At 41.7% G+C, this 14,735-nt stretch overlaps 1 protein-coding gene across 3 annotated transcripts in view; it reads left to right on the top strand.

The window, feature by feature from the left end:
- Positions 1-1,016: 1,016 nt before the first annotated feature.
- Positions 1,017-14,735, top strand: part of XPO4 (exportin 4) — a 74,658-nt gene continuing 60,939 nt past the window's right edge. The window contains exons 1-4 of one of the 3 annotated variants that reach the window (XM_010851186.1): positions 1,017-1,290; positions 6,226-6,379; positions 6,488-6,629; positions 10,385-10,523. In XM_010851186.1, the coding sequence (XP_010849488.1) occupies positions 6,535-6,629; positions 10,385-10,523 (234 nt within the window). In that variant the 5' untranslated portion in view covers positions 1,017-1,290; positions 6,226-6,379; positions 6,488-6,534. Of the gene's footprint in view, positions 1,291-6,209; positions 6,380-6,487; positions 6,630-10,384; positions 10,524-14,735 lie in introns of all 3 variants that reach the window. The other 2 variants (XM_010851187.1, XM_010851185.1) reach the window with 2 other exon arrangements.

Here is a 14,735-nt window from a genome sequence, read left to right as displayed (position 1 = left end):
GAGTGCTGCAATTGAAACCTGGTGCAGCCAAAATTAGGGGGAGAAACAAAACAGAACTGAATGTAACACAGTTCTTTTAAAAAGACTGATACATAGATGATTTACAGTGTTGGTTTAGGTGTACAGTATAGTCAGTGTTTTTGTAGATTATACTCCATTGTAGGTTATTACAAGATAAGGGCTGTAATTCCCTTTGCTGTACAGCATAATCCTTGTTCTCTAATTACCATAGTTTTTTAGTGGAAATGTTTTCATTTTTACCTGGAGAGCTGTAGAGGGTGCTATATCATTAGGAATAGTAGTCTGAACTAGCTTTAGCTAATTAGAATTCCTTTAGGCAAGAGAATCAAAGTTAGTTGACTTTTCTTGGATTTTTAAAAACTATTTTAACTGAAAATAGAGTGACTAATGTTGCATAGTTGATAGACTTTATATTGAGTATTGATTTAATGTATCTGGCAAAATGTTTTTCATCTTCCTAGGTCTTTGAATACACTTGAAGTGATTTCCCCGATGTATATTGGTTATAGCAACAGAGGTTTATTTTCTTGCCACCTCCCCCACTCCCCTAATTGAGGAATATGATATTTTAATCTGTATGCTGTACAAGCCAGTCTCTCCTTCTAAGCTTCAGATGGGTCTCAGTGAAGTCAGAGATAACCGAACCGTGGAATGGGAATGTATGTTTTAGGTCAGGCTGGTTCAGAAGATACTGTCTTTGAAAGAAATATTGTTAGAACAAAATGGAACTTGAAGACCTGAGCAGACTATCTTAAAAGATCATTTTTAGAAATCAAGTTTTAGTAACTTTGGATTCAGTTTCACCTGTGCCTATTAGAAGTGATTTGAACTTCATCACTTTAAATGGAATGGTATATTTGGGAATAAAAGATACTATTAGCTATGTTTTTTAAAAAGTTTACCAAAAAATGTAAAATAAGTATCTACCTTTCTAAAATGTTAGGCAACTTGATCGAAACCTTGCCAGGAGTTTCTTCTGTTTTCTTGAAGATGTATTTTAGGTGTTTATTATAATGTTTAATACTGTAGTTCCTAAGCAAGAATTTGTCCTCCTGTTGTCTCCAAAAGTAAAAATATTTTCTCTTGTTGTGGGTAAAAGGATTGCTGTTGTTGAAGCCTCCTTATTAAACAAGTGTGCTCTGTGTTTGTGTTTAACTCTCAAGGCACCACCTTCCATGGTTAACACTGAGCAGCGCCAGCATGCTGAGCATATATTCTTATCATTTAGGAAGTCAAAATCACCGTTTGCAGTTTGCAAGCATATTTTGGGTAAGTGTGTTTACTTTAAAAATACCTAATTTTTCTATCTTGAACTTTAGATGTTTGAATTCATTTAAAAATAAGCAGGTTTGTACAGTTAAATTTTCCATTAGTCACTCCACTGGAGTGACTTTAAAGATATTCCATAAGGCCAGAGAGAAAACTTTGGTTTTGCTTTGGATTTTCCTTCTCTAAGTTTCGCACTCAATAAGTTGTTTTATTATTGGCCATAATATCAAGGCTTATAATGGTGGGAGGAAAATCTAATGTTTTTTCTATTGTTTTCAAGTATGATATCACTTACAGGAAATGCACTGTAATTCATCCCAGTGTTTTAAAGTTAAGATTATTTTTGGAGATTTCTACAGTTTCTTTTAGTTGTTTTTTTCAGTTTTTTAAAAACCATATATAATAGTTTGTACTCAGTTCATGTAGTGAATATTAGTCAGTTCTGTGTGAGTTCTTCATTGTATGTCATAAAATGAAACACTGAGTTTTTTACTCTTGTAAAAAATGTTTTGTTTGTACCTTATATCTGACATACGTAGAGAGTGATCTCTTTCCTTTAAAAGTAATAACAGCAGTTATAACTTGTTCAAAAATGGCATTCTCTTTGCCGCTTAGATATTTTTCAATTATTATAAGAGAGATTTCATTGTTTAGTTATTTTATGACCTGATTTTTGTTGGCTCTTTTTCTTATTTGGAATCATTTTTTGTAATCCCTATTGGGGGCTCTGAAAGGAAGCCTGTTTGAGGTGTCCATGACTACAGAATTGGTTAGTTGAGTGTTAGGAGCTGAAAAATCTACCTTGTGTTCTTGTGCTTTAGGAAGGCTAATCCGCTAGCCCCCAGCACTCTGGGAAATAGCCCACAGTCGGTCTCTGTGCGCAGTGCTTTCCGGGTCAGGGCCTTCAGTGGAAGGGCTGGGCACCGGGGTACCTGCAGCCCGGAAGCAGCTCAGGAAGTCTCATTGCCCCTCGGAGCCTTTTCCATCTGTGAAATGGGCATAATGATGCCATTTCCTTAAATGGACTTGACCGTGTTAAGTTGTAGTGAGGCGCAGATATAGCAACAAGGGAAAGCACTTGGCGAGAGGTCAGGTGAAGGTCATTGCCACGTGACCACATGTCAGACAGCCTTTGAAAAGCGCTCTGTGCGGAGCTGGCAGCTGTGGTAAAGGCGGCTCTGTCCCCTCCAGGAGTTAGAGCTTAAGTTAGAGAAGCAGTCTAATACTCACCTTTAATTCTAAATGAGGCAGGTTTTGTTTTTTTTTGGTTTTTTTTGAGTAGTCAATTTTTATACTTGGTTGAATTTGTTTCTGACACTAAGAAAACTTGTTACCATGTGGAGAATATTTAACTCAGTATTAAATTAAAAGAAGCAAAACTGAAGATCATTAAGAGTTGAAGGGAGCCTTGCTTCTTCATCCTTACGGCCTTGAAGCTGTCAGTGTCAGTGGAGGGAGAAAAGCTCAGGTGATCCAAGCCTGGCTTTCGAGGTTTCGGCCTAACTGTGTTAGCAGGTCCCCGTGGTGTCTCATCCGACTTCCGGCCATGACTCGGTTATCATTCTGTACTGGCTGGGAAATACCGGCCTCAGTGATAAGTATGTTATTAGAGTGTATTTGTTTACCACTCTTTCCTTTTTAGAGTATGTATATTTTATGAAGAACTATTGCTTTGTTATGACTTGAGCTTGTTTTAGAATACTTTTGTTTTCCTGACAGAAATTTCGAAAGAATAGTATTGCTAGTTCTGGCCACGCTACTGAAAGCATTTTGGGTTTTGAGACATAACTATTTAAAAGTTGGGTGCGTGTGTTACAAGCATAATCATTAATGTACTGCAAAGCCCGGTGTTACATTAATGTTGACGTCTGAACTTCACGGAAAGCTTAACTCCTTACCCAGTTGCCACCAGCCCAGAAACGTTAGTTCCTCTGAGAAGACTTCTCACGCACGTGGCAGTCGATCGCAATCCAGGGTTTTCACGTTCTTGTTTCGGGATATAGGTCACTTGTGTGGAGTGTCTGGGTGATAGGTTCTGATGAAGGGGAGGCTTTCTCTTGGATGCTTCCTTTTTCTGGCCTTTTAAAATTCTTCTTTCTCTCTTCTTTCTTAAGTTTTGTTATTTCTTATTTTTCCTCATTTCTTTCTCGTCTTAAGCTTTTCTTTTCATTGTAGCTTTAATTTCTTTGCTCTTTTCTGTGTGTGTGCACTTGTGTGCATGTTGCATGCTTCTGCGTTTTGTTAGAAGGGCACTTTCTGACTTTTTTGCCTCAGAAGTCTTTGGCACTTAGGAATTTACTAGTTTTGTAGGGTCAGATGTTCCTTCGGGAAACCTGTGCGTTCTGCTCTTGTTGAAGAAATCTCCCCCAGACCTGAGTGGGTCACGCACTTTTGGAGCTCTCCAGGAGAAGATTTCTCTCGTTTTTCATCTCAGAGACATCTGAGAGAGAGCAAATCCGAGCCTTACTACTGTTAGTGTGCGTGTGTCACCATGAGGCTTACGTGGCCTTTGCTTTGGGCAGCAGCCCCAGCGGGGAGGGCAGTGCACTTTCTGGATGCCGGAAGGCAGTGCTGGTGCTCCCGGCCCTCAGTTTCGCTTTCTCTTTAGTCTTCCTGTCTGTGTCTGGTTTCAGATGGCCGACAAGATGCACCTGAATTTTATTTATGTAATTGTTATTGGAGAGAGTTACTGTGGTAGGAAGTAAAAGCTTCCTGCTAAGGTGGCTTAAATTAACTTGTCATTTTTCAGACAGTGTCCTAGTCAGTGGGAAGTCACCCTTGAGAGTGCTAGTGATTCCTGCTGAGCCGGGAGCTCTGCACAGGGACCTTGCAGTTTTGAGCATCTCAGCGGAGAGCAAGACGGAGGCTCCTGTGTGTGCGAAGGCCTCACCTGCTGCCGGCAGGCTTGCAGAGTTCTGGCTGCCGTCTTCTGCATGTTTCTGTTAGGTTTAAGTGCAGTTTAGGAAGGCCAACGGCAGTGTTTATGAGAAGGAACTTTTTATTAAGTTAGGAAAACTACTTTTAAATCTGGAATCTGACTTTCTTTCTTTTTTTTTTTTTTTTTCAGATTCCTCCTTTCTTAGAGACATTTTCTTACAGGAATAGTAGTACAGAGATCTTCATTTGATACCAAACAGCTACCTAAGGAAAAGAGTTCTCTTGAAAACTTCTGTATGTCATTTATCTGTAATTGTCTCCTTACAGTTGCAAACAAGGGGACAGGGAAGAAAAAGGCTAGACTGTAAGCACAGTTAGACAGGAGCATGTTCAGTGGTCATGAGAAGCAGGAGTGCCTGCCGGGCCTCCTGGCACCTGCTTTCAGGGCAGGCACACATCACCCAACAGACAGGGCCATCCACGCGGGCCTCAGTCTCCTCTGTCTCTCGGTGCGACAGCTTCTTCAGCTGTGACATGCAGGTATCAAATTAGGGGATCTCTGCAGGGTTCTGTTTCTAAAATTCTGTGAGTCCCTACAATATTGCTTCCCTGTTCAAATCCGTGGTTAAGGATTGCAGGTCCTTAAAAACTTTACATTGCAGTGAAAAGTGCAGATAGGCAAATAACCATCGTTTTAAGAAGAGGTTTATAGTAAATGATTTGAATTACTTTTATGAGGCAGTACCGTATTTCTCCTTAGTGAGCTAAATAAATAGCACTGGTTTCTGTTTCAAGTCCTCTTTGACTAAAACACTTTTTTTTTTCCTACTAGAACTTTAAATGCTTCTTTTTAGGATAGGTTTACATTTTTGGACACTATTGCTTTATTCCTTGTATTTTAAGTTTTCTAAAATTTTGTGAGTTCTGATTACCATTTCGATTAGAATTCATGTTAAAATGGCATGGACTAATAAAAAAAAAAGGTCCAGATTGATTCCTCTTACTAGTTTTGATATTTTCAAAACCCCCTCACTGTAGCCTAGTATGATAGGAATTGACGTAGGCATACCTTTCTTTGAACACTTCTATAGAAAATTGTGTCGAGATCACGTGTAATATTTGTAAATGGTCTGCACTTGAAAAGCGGAGAAAATGATGTGCCTGCCCGTGTCTTCATGCTCTTCTGAGAAGTCATTGTAGGTACTGTTCTGTGCCTACAAGTGTCTCTTGGGCCTCAGGCGCTCCTGTGCAGTGATCTTGGCAGAAACCCGGAGTTGGATCAGACTCTGTATGGGTTGCACATGATGGTTATTTTGTAGAGCTTCAGAAAATTTCTACTTTTTCTTGACTTCATTTTGACTGTCTCTCCCTTTTGATGCTGCTGCTTTGGAAACCAATAATAGTGGTGTTGGTGAATAAAAGAAAAAAATAGAAAATTAATGTAAAGCGTTTCTTCAGTATGTTAATTTTCTATTTTTTTTTTTTAACTCTCCTGATTCAGTTTTAGTTCACTGGGTAAAAAAAGAACAGGTAACCATCTCCTTCCTTGTCTAAAAGTTCTGTTTAAAATGAATAAGCGCAGAATGCGCAGGGGAAGATGAGCTGCTGTTTAAAGATGGTGTCTGGTTTCCCCTCAGAAGCGGGTTCAGTGCAGATGCTGTAACTTGCTCATTAAAGCTGGATCTTTCTGAGTGTAGCTTTGGGATTTTACTCAGTTTGATCACTACTGCAATCAGAAAATTCACAAGAACTTCTCACCTTGTGTAAATGTGACCTTTTTATTTTTTAAACATTTTGAGGAAAAGAACCTGAATGTGATTGTGCTCATTTCTGAACTTGCTATTGGAGATGGGCCATCCTGCTCAAAGCTTAATTACGTAACAAACTTGAGATATCTTGACAGCGTGGCTCATCACAGATAGTAATGTTCAGAGGCTCATTTGTCAGATTCTCTGCAGATATAAAGTTCTGTTTTGCACAGGGTGAGAATCTCTTAGAACGTTTTCTGATTGCTTTCTATTTTTATTTTATTTTTGTTAAAGCTGTGTTATTTTTTAGTTCTTCATGCTTTGGAAGTAACAGTTGAAGAGAGGTGAGGAAAGTTTGTGACAATTGTGATCGGTGACTAGCTGCCACCTGCCTGAGGTGTCTTCTGAGAGGAACTAACCTCTTTGTGGTGCTAGAGCAAGGTCACTGGATAAAAAAGGAACAGGTAACCATCTCCTTCCTTGTCTGAAAGTTCTCTTTAAAATTAATAAACGCAGAATGCGCAGGGGAAGGTGGGCTGCTGTTTAAAGATGGTGTCTGGTTTCCTCCCCAGAAACGAGTAAAGTGGACTATGTCCTCTTCCAAGCTGCCACAGCCATCATGGAGGCTGTGGTCCGAGAGTGGATTCTGCTGGAGAAGGCCAGTATTGAGTCCCTGCGTACCTTCCTCCTGACCTACGTCCTGCAGAGGCCTCAGTGAGTACCTGCTCTCAGCTCATCCTTAGGCTGGGTTTTCCTTTGCTTTTCAGTCACTGATGTTTATGGTTAAACTCTGTGTGGGTTCATATCTTAAAAATTTACGTACATGTGATTATAGGTTGTTTTGGAACTTAATGATGGGAGATGTTTTTACTATAAGCTTGTGACGCTGGGTTTCATTTCTTTGAATAGATTGTGCTTGGATGTTAGGGCTTTTTGTTGTTTAGTTCCAGAATTTTATTTATAAATAAAAGTTGATCTTTGACTCGGTCGAAAATCCTTTATACTTGTGCTTCTTTTGGTTCTTGGTGTATATTATAAGACATAGGTGAGTAGCCATGAGGGTTGGGAGAAGTCAGGCACCATTAACATGTACATAGAGACGGCAGTGTTGAGAAGGTTGTAGAGCCGAAAGCACCGCATTCTTTTTAAGTTTCCTGTGGAGAGGGGTCAGGTCTGAGGAATAGGGTGAGAGTGAGTTTTCTTTTTATATTATACACATTGTATTGTTTAAAAATTTTAAAGATTGTGTGAATTCATTGCCTGTATGGTTTAGAAACAAATGAGGAAAACTACTGGCCATACAGGTTTTGGGAGAAATTAATTTACTGTATATCTTTTTTTTTTTTTTAAGTCCCCTCAATACCAAGTCTCCTAAGGAGAGGCATCATACATTGTGTGCAGTTTGTGCAGTTGAACACTTTTTTGCACAGATATTTATTTTCACACTCAATGAAGAACTGTTACATAATGAGAACTGCTGGTGATTAAGGATGCTGGTCTTGGTGACAGAGATGCACACAGCCTAAAAGATATTTCTGCGTGTTCTGTGTGGCTTTGTTCCTGCTCGGTTCACTAGCAGTCTCTGAGTTCACAGTACTTAGCACTCAGTAAAGTGCTAGTAAGTGCTTCATGTAGAAGAATGCACAAGAGAAAAATCCCAAGTGTGACTCAGCCTGTTAGTATCACAGGTTGGAAGGATAACATGTTCCAGGGATGAGCAAAGGTGCTTGTCTCCAAGTGAGGGTGTGGCTTATTTGTTTCAGTTTTAACAGCATAAGGAAAACTCGCTCCTATTACAGACCTTTCTCTTCTCCTTCATGCTGTTTTTCTTCCTTTAAATTTGTTGTTTAATGAACCCTTTTGGATGTTGCTGTCAACTTGCCCTGAAGTCTCTCATATGTCACAGTCCACCCCCTCACGCCATATACACACACAGACGGCCCCCACCCCAACCTGGAGCTGCTCATTTATCACGGGTCTCCACCTCCCTGCCCGTACATGCCCACTCACCCCGCCTTTCAGCTTGGCAGATTTCAGTTGTGTGTGCATGTCATCTCTTGTGTTATCCAAAATCATCTCACCATAATAATTCCAGTGAGTTCAGGGGCTATTTTAGAGTTGATTGTCGGGTTCCACATGGAAATAGTTCACTTATATATTGTCTCCCACATTTACTTTTTGGGGAAAAAAGTGTTCAGCCAAGTGGAAAGAGGAGTGCTGTGACCACGCCACGTGCCTTTTCCCTAGCAGAGGCTCAGCCAGCGATTCAGTGACTCCCACCCCTAAACCCCGCAGTGCAACTCTCCTTAGATCATCTCAGCGCTCTTGATATAACTCTGTATTTATATTATTCACTATAATTCTGACCTTCCCAGTTGTCTGAATAGTGCTGCTTATATCCCTTTTATCTTTTGTAGGTTACTCTTGGATTCAGGATTTAACCACAGATTATATGTCGTATTTAGTTGTTGTGTCTCGTTTAATCTAAATCAGTTCTGCCTCTTTTGGACTTTCATGTCACAGACGTTTTAATTTTGTAGAATGTGCTGAGTGGATCAGGGTCAAGTTAAAGCTTTTGGTGTGCCACATGGGTAGAGAGCTACAGGTTAGGGACTGTAGACTAATACATACGTGCTGTTGTATATCTCCCACTGCAGGCACCACCGTTTTCCTTTCTTTTCTATTGTTTCCTCCAGTCTATGAGTGAAATGCAGGGTACACTTTTTAGAGGCATATAGCATAGTGATTGAGAACGGGACTACGAGTACCCCTTGAGCCCCTTACTAACTCCGTGCCCTTGGGCAAATTAACGTCTTTGTGTATTAGTTGTCTGATTATTAAATAGAGTGAATAGTTGTACTTTACTCAAAAGATTGTAAGGATTAGATGTATTATTTTGTGAAGTTAGTTTATATAAAGACAGATTGTAAGCACTTAATAAATGTTAGGTATTATTGTTCTCTAGTGATTTGGGCTTCCCTGGTGGCTCAGATGGTGAAGAATCTGCCTGCAGTGCAGGAGACACGGGTTTGATCCCTGGGTTGGGAGGATCCCCTGGAGAAGGGAAAGGCTACCCACTCCAGTATTTTTGCCTGGAATTTTTCCATGGACAGACGAGCCTGGTGGCATACAGTCCATGGGGTCGTAAAGAGTCCCAGCAGTGAGCTTTAAAACTAGCTCTGTGTAGCTTTCTAGTGGCAGTCATTGTTTCAAACTGTTGGGTCCCCCAGAAGTACAAACATTCCCCTTGGTCACCTCACATTCTTGCACACAGTAGGGTCTTTGCTTTTATTTGCTTAATGAATCCTTCAGATCTATTTTGAAGGAATGTTTTTCTCTTCATTCTTGACAGAGCAAGATATGTTTGTTCATTTGGATGAATGTCTGGTAAATGCCTGTTGTGTGGCAGGCAGTGTGCTTTTTCCGTGGGACCACAGCAGCGTGTTCGGCATGGCAACCAACCAGGGAGACACAGTTAACCCCCGCAGAAATAGACACTTCGTGTTGTGTGTGGTGTGGGGAGCCCTCCTCTGGATAACCAGCTGGGTGCAGAGAGAGGTGTTTAGGGGGCTGGCCCTGCAGTTGTGAGAGTGAGTGGAGGGGCTGAGATGGAGGGAGGCCCAGGAATGGCCTTAAAAGTGGGGACTCTACCTTTTATGTCCACACGGGGACACCTTTCAGAGTAGAGCAAGCACTGTTAGTTCTTGTGCTGGATGGCAAGGGGTTGGGGAGGCTGGGGCGGGTCCTACTGCCACAAGCCCCGCTGGGGAGTTTGGGTTTTGTCCCAGGGGCACGTGGTTGTTGAATCTGTGTGAAGTTCTAGAGGCTGGGTTATGGAGTTCGGAGTTAGGTTTTCCAAGCCTTTCTTTTAAGAAACGGTTGTGAAAAGACAGTTAAGTCTGTATGCCCCTGTGGCTCAACGGGCTTTGTAGGAGGCTTCATCTGAGACAGGTGTTTCTGCCACCACACTGAGGAACAGAACTTAGATACAAAGACTTTTTTCGTGTTCCTGTCTGTACAAATAGGTTTTTAAGAGTGTGTATGTTTTCATAGTGCTGTGTCTTGGCTAGCTAGCACGTTAGCTTTCCATATTAGCGGTGATGGAGATGGAGACGAGGCCACAGCATGTCTCTCTGGCAGGGTTGCCCAGAGTTGCCATGGCGCTTAGTGTGCATGGGCTGCGAAGCTGAGAGTGGGCAATCCTTGTTGTGACAACCCTGTTACTCTTACCCCCATTTCATGAGGAGACTGAGGCTCTGAGTGTGAAGGGGCTTGCCCAGGGTCATATAACCGTCACTGCTGGAGTGTGGATTCGAGCCCCGGACTCTGCAGTAGACCAGTGTGTGACCAGGAGCACGCCACCTTATGTGAGCCGTGCTGCCAGCAGCTGCAGTCACAGTGAGGAATCTGGGAGTATTTTTATATTGGATTTGTGTAAAAGTTTTCACAATGATTTTTATGTTTTACAGCCTCCAAAAGTATGTTCGGGAACAGATTCTATTAGCAGTAGCAGTAATTGTAAAACGAGGATCATTAGATAAATCAATTGACTGCAAAAGCATTTTTCATGAAGTCAGCCAGTTGATAAGTAGTGGCAACCCCACTGTGGTAAGTGTGCTATTTGTAAATATTTAAGTTTTATTTTGTATTACACTAATACTGTTACAGCAACAGTAATGGGTATCTACATTAAAAAAAAAAAAAAGGCACAGTCTGATAAATCAAGCAATTTCTGTTTGTTCATGTTTTCTTCTAGTCCTTCTTCTATATGTGTACATATTGTGGGTAGAGTGTACTTTGCTTTTTCATTTGATTCTGTTTTTGTGTGTTACCAGGATTCATAATCATAAGTTCATAAACCTTGTATAGTTTTCATAATCCTATTTAATGGTGTCCAATATTACAAGCTAATATACCATAATATTCTTAACCATTACCCTTCTATTGAACATTTATCCCATTTTTAATAAACCTTTCACAAGGATTTGGAAATGTGTGAAGTAAATATGAAAATGATATCTGACATGAAAATTAAGTGTTGCAGTACTAGTAGGTGAAGGCATGCTATGACTAGCGGGTGTAACTGCACGCCTGAGTTTTCTGGGGAGCCTGGCCAGTTTTTACCTTTCCGTCTCCTGTTGCCTATAAGAACCAGTCAGTCTAGAGAGTGGTGGGCTGTGGTCAGCTGTGGTTCTTGGCTGGAGCTGCTGACTTTATCAGCTGGGGGAGATTTAGTTTGTGTCCAGTTGGGGTTGGCAGTACCTGGCTCAGCTGATTCTCAGGTATTAAACCTTTCAGTGTTTTGGGTCATCTTTTCACTTTCCTAGTTCCTTTTCCTTAATCATTTGGAAGGTGTCTTTGAGGCTCTGCCCCTTACGTCTCTATATGGATGGTGCCTAGTGGTCCCCCAGTGAGCAGGGTGTGTTACGTGACTTGTGGTATGAAATGAGGACCATGGCTCTGTCCCTTCCCTTCCACAGTGTCTGGATGTCTTCTGCCACTTCTGACACACACACACAGACTCACATGCGTGTGTGCATGCTCACTTCCCACTCCTGCTGGGACTGACCCAGTGAGGTCTCCACTGAAAGGATTTCCTGTATCTGCCCTAGGTATTTCTTATTTTTCCTTCGGAGTTTTTCATATCAGCTTTATTGAGGAGTAAATTCCATGCATTATTCACCCACCGAGTTGTGACATTCTGTGTGCCAATGAACAGCCACACAGTCAGGATACAGAGTGCTGGAGGTTGACTGTGTGGATGGTGTGCTGTGTGCTGCATTGTGCTGGTTTCTTCCAGGAGCCGTGCTGTCGGTAGAAGTCGCTGTGTTGATGCAGATGTTCTGTCTTCACTCTCCAGCCTGTGGCACATGCAGCTTCTGAGTATTTGAAATGTGGCTTGTGTGACTGAGGAGCTGAATTTTTTATTTTATTTTAATTAAATTTTATTTGAATTCAGTATAGCCACATACATATTGCAAAAGACAACTGAATTGGACCCTGTAGTCTAGAGATTTTATAGTCTAAAGATCCTATTCTATGTTCCTTCCACTTAATTGTAGTATTCTAGTTTAATTGTTTATATAAAGCTACCAACTTCAAAGATGTGCATGTTTGAATCATTATACATTATGAGTTGTTTTGACTTTATGTAGTGAAGAGCTCTGTTGAAAATAGTCTACAGATAAGATTCCGTTAACAGTTTCCAAGGTAAAGATACCTGGGAATATGCTCTCAAAACCCTCTATAGGTTGATGGAGTCTCCCACTTCTGGTGAAGAGCTTTGCTGTTGAGGCACTGGCACCTCAGGGCGTGCATTCGTTGTGTGTCCAGCGACCCCCAGTTGCATGGATTTTGTTAGCCTCTCCTGCCTCACTTTTGGCCGTATGGGCAGTCCAGCGAGGGCCTCACTGATGGTCATGGGGAAGTCATGTGGCAGCCTGTCTGGCCAGAACTCATAGGGAAAAGGTTGGACCTGAGGCTGCCCCTTGGAAATACCATCCCAGCCCCAACTCTGAACAGGTTCCTCTTTGTAACTTTGATTTTACTTAGCGACTCTCTGTCTCAGGTGACTTGTGTGCAGGACAGGATTCCAGCTCACTGTGACTGACCAGGAGGTGAACTGAGGAACTTAGCAGTGCCTCTGGGATTGTTGTTGATTGTCCTTGGTGATCCTGTCAGCTGAGGTGTCAGTGTCGAGGTGGAATTTCTACTCTGTTCTCGTTCACCACGGTAGCCTCCAGATGCTGAAGGCAAAGGCCCGGAGCCCTTGCTTCAGGAATGTGCACACGTCAGGAATTGGGAATTGTGCCCTCCTCTCTCTCCCCCTGGGTAACTGACCCTGATCCACCCCAGAAAGTAGGCCCACTGCAAATGGTGATTGGTTTCTTAGAGCCACTGAAATAACTGATGTTCTGAGAATGCTTGAAACAGATGTAGCTGTTTAGTTAGAGAAGATTTTGTGCTATTCACAGTACATTCCCTTTGAGAGGAATGAGTAAATTTAATATTCTCAGAAACTACTCCAAAACAGGAGGAGTTTTTTAAAGTTGAATTTCTCCTAACAGGACTTTTACAGTAGCAGAAAGTCAGTAGTGGGATGTAGAACTTAATTTCAATATTGCTAGATGAATTTGTTTTGGTGACCACACTGAAAATGTTGAACTTGGAAAGCATTCCCGCATTTATATGGCAAGTTCAAGTTCAAGACGTGTGCCTGGAGCCGTTCCTGTTCCTTCAGCAGGTTTAAAGATGAGGCTGCAGACCAGGAAACGTTTTAGTCTCTCTTCCTGTCTTCTCAGCTGCTAAGGATTTGTGCGAGTGCTTCAAGAGTTTGCATAAGATTTTCCTAGTCTTGGAGACATGAATAGCAATGGGGAAGAGGTTTAAAACTTTGAGAAGAAAGCAAAATGATGAAATCGGAAAACTGATGATAGTGGCTAGAAACTTTTGGTATAAAGGTGATTTTAGAGATACTTGAAGCGGTAACTGGTTTTCTCTGGATGAAAGAAAGGGTTGACCAAAAGGCTAGAAACTTTGGGTATAAAGGTGATTTTAGAGATACTTGAAGCGGTAACTGGTTTTCTCTGGATGAAAGAAAGGGTTCGTAGGTTAGTTGACTGACTACCCTTTTAAGAACGATGCTTCCTGGCGTCCCTAATTGACTGGAAATTGGTCAGTTTGGCTAACTGACTATTAGCTAACTCAGTTCTGCCTCTCCCCCTTGCTTTCTGAGTGTAGCTTCTGGTCCAGCATTGTGCTAGTGAAGTTGCAAGTGTGAATGCGTTTAGGGGCAGGATCATATGCTACAGCATGGATTTTGACTTTGGGTTCACACTTAGGTTCCCGTCCTAGCTCTGCCATGTATCAGTGGTGGTAAACTACCTCCCTTACTTGAGAAATTGTTTAACTTCTCTGGTTGGTGATTGACCAGTATGGGAAAGACAGCATTAAGAGCACTTGGCAAATGCTGTGTCCCTCGTGGCCTCACACCCCTTTCTTTACAGGATCTTAGGACATGCTATCATCTTTTTCTATCCAGTGGCATTTTAAGTGTTGAAACCAGAAGAAAGTATTTATGCTCTTATCCATGAATGAAAACTAATTGTGTATTTTAAGAGTATGTTACCAGCATGTTTCCTTTAAACACTTTAAGAAGTGCCCTGTGGTCTTTGTTCTCTGTATTTTGTGAGTTACACAGTTTCCTGTTCAGACCGCACAGTTGTCTGTGTGTTGTGCTGTCTTTGCGGGCGGTGTGTGTGCAGGTCTCTGTCCTGTGCCGTCCCCTCCTGGTGTGCACAGGCCTCCCCCTGGGCTGCTTTGCCCCGAGGGCAGGGGATCACCCCTTGGAGGAGTTCATAGGAGGCCTGGCTTCCCAAGGAAAGTGGCAAAATGTTGTATTTTAATTAACATTCAAGCTAAGTTTTTAACCTATTTCATGTTTGTTTTATTTCCTTTGAAAGCAGTCAGCCTGTGTAAGTCACTCTGAAAGCTGCTGAATGTGTGGTTTAAGCCTCCTTTCTTCCTCTTTGCCATGCTAGAGAGAAGAGGGTGAGAAATTCCCGGCTGCCATTGGACGTGATAGCAACTTAATCTCTCTTATCACAAGTCTCATTGATGTTTGCTTAGAGGAGCAGCTGGAGGTCTGCTTTATGTATGGCAACCTTTCATAAAGTTTATTCTTGGTAATAAAGCTCTGGGGGCAAGAGCCAGGCTATTATAAGAGACAGTTCTCTCTGAACAAGAGTATTGTATTTTATCAGCTGGTTAGTGTACGAGTATCTTGTTCTGGTGACAGTAAGCTGGAGAGTGAGGCACGTT

This window comes from Bison bison, unplaced genomic scaffold, assembly GCF_000754665.1.
Source record: "Bison bison bison isolate TAMUID 2011002044 unplaced genomic scaffold, Bison_UMD1.0 scf7180017864299, whole genome shotgun sequence".
Classification (NCBI taxonomy): Eukaryota; Metazoa; Chordata; class Mammalia; order Artiodactyla; family Bovidae; genus Bison; species Bison bison.
This window is presented reverse-complemented; position numbering and strand designations above follow the sequence as displayed.